Raw genomic sequence first — 6,196 nt, 5'->3', positions numbered from 1 at the left:
CTAATACGCGTTCGCAGACTCAAAGATGACGAGGTGTCGCGCGTTTCGATATTGAAATCTTGATGATAGTTGGTCCATGATAATTCGGCCAGATGGGTTAAAAAATTTTTGTGATTGACGGCACGGTCTCGTGCTGCTTGCGAAATGGCGATCATACCGCGTTCTCGAAAATGCAACAAGTGGTGTCCAGATTCTCAATGCTGAGACATCATCGATGTTACTCGACAAACGGACGAGGGGATTTGATCCGGGACCGATCAGGTTCGCGATCGGTTGGAGAGTCTCGAACAGGAGGACCGCCATTGTTTCCTAGAATGGAACGATGCCAGCGAGATTAAGCGCGACTAATGAACTTTGAATCTGTTTCGCCTGTCTCAAATACGATCATCTCGAAATTTCTTCATCAGGATTCTCTTCGCCGTCTAAGTAGATTTACCTCCGCTGCGAGGAAACGTTCGACCAACGCATCGAGAGGTCCCGGTTTGATGCTGTTCGTTAACCTCGTCAAAGGGTGCTTTATTGATCGCGGGATCGAAAGGTAGACGACGAGTAGCTCCGAGTTAGGATTTTAACTTGATTCCAACCGCTGGCTTCCGTCGAACTCGAGTATTTGAATTTACTGACATCGTCTTTACCAGGAAGATGTATAGAAGTTGAAGAAAATTTTAATTTATACGACGATTCGCCCAGAACAGGGAAATTAGTGTTATTAATGCATTAATATTCGTTGAAACGTGACGCGATTCAATGTTGCACGTAATTGCTCTAAGAAAGACTGTAAACGCGAGTCCATGGCGACGAAAGTGCTCTATGCTGTGCAGACGAAAAAAACACTTGCCGGGCATCGAGGATTCTTGGGACTGCTACCTGACCTCTCAACGGGAAATCCGTTGACTAACGTAGCAGCACCGTTCGTATGCCGCAGGCAAACACATCCTGTGACTCGTTCGAGGACGAAGACTTCGCGATAATCCAGTCAAGACATTGTCGGATCCGCAGAGACGTCGTCGAATGAGACGATGGTGATGAAGATATCCGCAAGCGAAGCTGGCGTTCCTCTATTAGGCGCCGTCGGTCCGCGCTACGTCGTCAAACAAGCGACGGTGAAGCGCTGCGTCCTGGCGTTGTTGCTCGTCTCCATCGCCAGTATATTCTACTACACTTACTACATTGTCAGCAGTGGGCCGCTATCCAGGTAAGTCCAAACAATGCAACTATTTTCTTCTTAAAATGGGAACATGATTGTTTAAGTTAATAAATTCAATTATTAGTTTAGCACTAGCTCGCGTACAAGAATAAAGTACATTAAAATTAATTTTGATCTTAAAATATTTCTAGAATTAATTGCTGTAAGAATATCTCGATTCCAAATATATTTTTAACTCATTGTTTGAGTTAAAAAAAACCTTACCAAAAGTGTGGTGATGTTAGCGCACATATGTTACGCCATAACGTGAAGTTAACACCTCCAAAAATTCAAAATTTTAACAAGAACTTAAATGATCGTTTCTGACACAAAATGTTTTTTACTGTGTATAAATTAAATGTAACATAAACAAATTATAACATATAAATATTTTATTTTTTTAAAATATGGAATTTTTAAGATGGTTTGAATGGTTTGAAAGGTTTGAAAATGAACTCTTGAATTCTGAGCCCGAAAAACTTCTGTCTACTTGAGAATATTTACAGTACACGGTATAAACAAAGTAATGCCTAATTAGCACAAGATTTCTGACATGCAACATCTGTTGCTAGCAAAACTTCAAAAAACTCTTTTTGCACAATAATCCGACGTGTTCATAGAAAAACACTTGTACAATTTTTTCGGATTGTTGACTTTTGTTATCTTAGTCAAGAATGATCGTAAAAATGTAAAATAAAGAACGTAACTTTGCGCATTGCTACGTAATAGAATTGTGTAAACTTTGAAATACGTGTAGTTTCGTGATAGTGCGGCAATAATAGCATGCAAATGCAACGGAAAACACACCATTAAAGACCGTGTGGAAGCAAGTTTACAAAGGGCGATTAGTATTGAATGGCGAGTGACGAGTCGTTTGATGATAGGTGAAGTAGAATGGCGACACTTTTAATTACTTTGTATGCAATCAAGCGAGTCAAAGCAGATCAATTAGAGTCGTGAGTTGGCTGACCGTCGCACCAGCCAGTTCGTAACTCTAAAATTGCGTGGTCGCGTGCAACTTGCTTAGTAGGGGATCTTCCAACAGTATCTCGTACGTCGCAGACAATTTCCATTGACGTCTTATTTTTTACGTGATGACAATGTGGAAAAGTGAAATCTATAAACGAACGCGATTGGCAATCGCCACTGAGAGAAAGGATTTTGTTAATTTAACAAGCCACCAATACCTTTAACCAGCGATCGATAAAAATGTGACAACAAATTTTGTTGTTGTGATTGCTGCTAGTCTGCTATGAAATTGAATGGAAAAATAATGGATTTCTTTTACTATACCTAATATATAGAATCTAACTTATCTTTTGAACAGACCTTAGGTTCGTTTACATAGAATTCGTAAATGATCGTGGAGTTTTAAGTCATAGGAAATCGAAACCCAATCAAATATAAGGAGAATACTTGACTAGAATTGGTCAATTTCTTATGATTTAAGACCCTGCAATCGTCTACGACTTATATATATATATATATATATATATATGAGCCTCTTATTTGCTAGCGATATTATTGATTATTTATTATATTGACAAATTAATTTGCAATTGTAAATCGATCGTTTTTTTTAACAAATTTTTAACAAATTTTTTTTTAACAAATGTCACATTTGCTTTTGTTTGATTTGTTTCTATAACAAAATCATTTCTCTCAGTGCGACAGGAAATATTTTATCACAGAGACACGTTTTAATTATGAAATCAATAATTTTCATTGATATCAGCAACTGAAATCCTTTATTTAAAATAATGGATTGTATTCATTAAGAAAGCGTAGCAACGATCTCATAAGATAATATATATAGGTATAATTAAGTAAATAACATTAATGATACACAGATAATGGAACATCAACGGTCTTATGAGTCCGATAATAGTCGAAATAATTATAAACCACTTTTATATCAAGTCACGAGAAGCATCAATGAGAAGCAACAAATAATAGGTAGAAAAAAATCCCGTATGTAATTTTTTTATAATTTCGCAAAATAATGAATGTAATACATAATATCAGAAGGAATTCTATAGAAAGCAATTATTGATGCAGAAATATCGGCAATATCAAAGCGCGTTAATCTAACTTCGCAGTAGCGTATTTCCATGTTCCGTAGTAATAAAATATTTTTGTCACGCAGCCGACACACCGTCCATTATACGTAAATATACGTACAGTTATCAAGAAAATCGCATACAGGAAAATTATACTAATTACTTTTGATAATCAAAGAATAACAGACGCATGAAATTATCATAGACTATACTACAGGATGTTTCATATCTTTAATTACATGTTGCGTGCTGCATAACAGAGCCTGAAATGTTAAATTAATCATTACTAACGAAAATTATATCTTTTACATCATTTTTCTTTTCCGTGGCATAAAATTTTTCTTAGCTCTTTAATATTGAAAAACAACGTTAAAAATTTTGAATGCTTTTAAAGTCGTACAAAGTATCCTTTGATCATTCACTTGGTAAACGAGCAGTAGGCAAACGAAGATAGTCGTGAATTTTAGCAAGAGAAAATCTTTTCTATCGTTGTAGACTACCCGAGAACTCGTATGTAGAAAGCATGAACAACCCGCGCAAAGACGAAATAGTTTGTGGGCTCAACGAATTGGCAGATACCTTCGGCAGATATCATCTTAGAGACGATCCTATTTAAATTTACGAATGCAAGTATATCTATATGTATACGAACGTACATATATATACTATAAGGGTTATATATATAGGGGTTTTATATATATATATATATATATAAGGGTTATATATATGTTTCTGTAATAACTGGCCCAATTCCAGTTTTCTTCGATATCCTGCAGTCCTGTAGGATTGCCTGACTACGATGCCCGTCAGGCAGAGAAGTAAATTCACAGTTAATTAGAGAGGAACTGAACAACCTCACGATCTGAGACGCTCGCTCTAGTTCTACAATTCTATTCAGTTCGTATAGCGAGACAACATGCAAGTCCAATGTCCGTGTATTTGTTGAAAAATACACGATAATAATGATCACACAACAAAGCAGAGTGTACTTCCGAAATATAATATCTGAAATGAAACGTGTCGCGTGATCGTCAAGCGCTTGATATTTCCAAAGGTGCGGAAATTATATTGTGGCTCGATGTTTTAGCCATTACGTACACGCGAAGTTTCGCATTTTTCTCGCATGGGAATCAAAGTAATTAAAGTATAATTTCTCTCCTCGCGCGCGCGCTACGCGACCACTCTCGTTGAGTGAGAGCTTAACAAGTTTTCTTCGACACGTAGTCAACGAGATTGTTCTGAAAACTGATCCCCTCCGAAATATCGCTTACGTCAGGGGAAAAAGTTCGGAATATATTTTTCATGCGGTCCGATGGTACCGCCGAGTTGCAAACGGCGATCTTCGTATGTAAGAATGTAAACCGCACGTTTACACGACCGCAAAACTCTTCCCCTGACAACAGATCATAATTTACTTGCTGCAATACTAACGGACATATCTGTTATCATAAAATATTCGTTATAATCCTACAACTATGCTTCGTATGGGGAGACTGGGAAGTTGAGATATATGATTCGTTACTACGATGCGCTATTATATCTAGAAGCCAAGGGATAGGTTCATAAATCCTCGTGCACGCGCTATCAAGTTAGTTGATAATGCCATGATCTTACATGGATCAATCTTAATAGATACGCGATACCATGGAATTCTGTAGCCAATCATAGTGTACAGGTATGCTATCGTCAATCATTGAGTTTGATACCCACTAATACAGACATTGACATGTAATATCATATCTATACTGGCAGCTTCGCCATCTATATAATACAGACTGGACAATCCTATTGGCAAATATACGACGATCTTGGAAACTGTATTGCGAGATATTGCATCTTAGTATTTATAATTGCATTGCCAATTTAGATATGATAAGACGGACTACGTGCTATTTATAGAGGCTCGATACGAAACTACTCGGATTAATCATCTTATTGAGTTCAATTAGATCTTATCTATTTATATTAAATCAATGCAAATTAGGTTGTTCTATCATATCAAAGTTTTTGCCTTTTTTTTGAACTTCTCAATTAAATTTCAGGAAAATTACATTTAAAATCTTCATACCAAATATGAAAATGTTTATTAAAAAGATTTTTAAGATATGTACACATCATACGAACAAAAAAATTATCATTAATCATTAATTATTCTTTTTACGTATAAAATGATAAAAATATTGCTACAACGATAAATTATAATTATATTTCTTTATTGGTATTTTATATAAAAACGTATCGCGAGTTTTTACATGTATAACGAATATTTTTAGCGGCGTTCTCAAAGAGAGTGTTTGTCAGCGACGTCACTCTTGTAGTAAAATGCATTATCGCGATGGCAGTAACAAATTAGCGGAATCCACGGACGCACAACGTGGCAATTTTAGATCACTCGTAGGATTCTGCTTCGTCGCGTCGCGATAGTGTCAGCTGTCGCAGCGTCTGCAGCTATGCATCGCCGTTTTTGTACGCGAGCGCGCTATCGTGCGATAAATCGTTGTTTTTGGACAGTGACGCGTAAACGCTATTTAAAGTAGGATGCCGAGACACAAAGGCAGCGGCAGGAAATTTATCGTTAACGGTGTCGTTGGCTCATTTTTTTTTCAGCGCGTCGTAACCGTCGTAACGCAAGTCTTCCCCGTGAGAGAGCTCTGAAATAATATCTCACGGACTTCCGTCAGTTGTATACCACTGACAAAAAGTACATTTATCTCCGTTGAATAATTCTTTTGCCATTAATCTAAGAAATCGCGATTACTCTGTCATCGCGATGTTCTCAATGCATAGGTGTCAACTGTGGATGGAGAAAATTGTTCGCGCAACGATACTGTCGCGGAAAATTGTCTTCTGTTAAACATGAGCGTGTATACACGTGCCAAGTAAAAGGCGGAAGCGCATTCGTGCGAAATACGAGAAGTGCAACTTTATATCTTCTCTCTCTCCCTCTCTC

General features: G+C 37.1%; 1 protein-coding gene across 1 annotated transcript in view; it reads left to right on the top strand.

The window, feature by feature from the left end:
- Positions 1-1,019: 1,019 nt before the first annotated feature.
- LOC105621000 (bifunctional heparan sulfate N-deacetylase/N-sulfotransferase) overlaps positions 1,020-6,196 on the top strand; it is an 85,290-nt gene continuing 80,113 nt past the window's right edge. Inside the window, exon 1 of the mRNA XM_012202477.1 lies at positions 1,020-1,195. Within this exon, the coding sequence (XP_012057867.1) occupies positions 1,020-1,195 (176 nt within the window). The remainder of the gene's footprint in view (positions 1,196-6,196) is intronic.

The sequence above is a fragment of the Atta cephalotes genome, assembly GCF_000143395.1.
Source record: "Atta cephalotes unplaced genomic scaffold scaffold00031, whole genome shotgun sequence".
In the NCBI taxonomy this organism is placed as follows: Eukaryota; Metazoa; Arthropoda; class Insecta; order Hymenoptera; family Formicidae; genus Atta; species Atta cephalotes.
The sequence above is the reverse complement of the archived record's forward strand: the minus strand, read 5'-3'. Positions and strand labels throughout refer to the sequence as shown.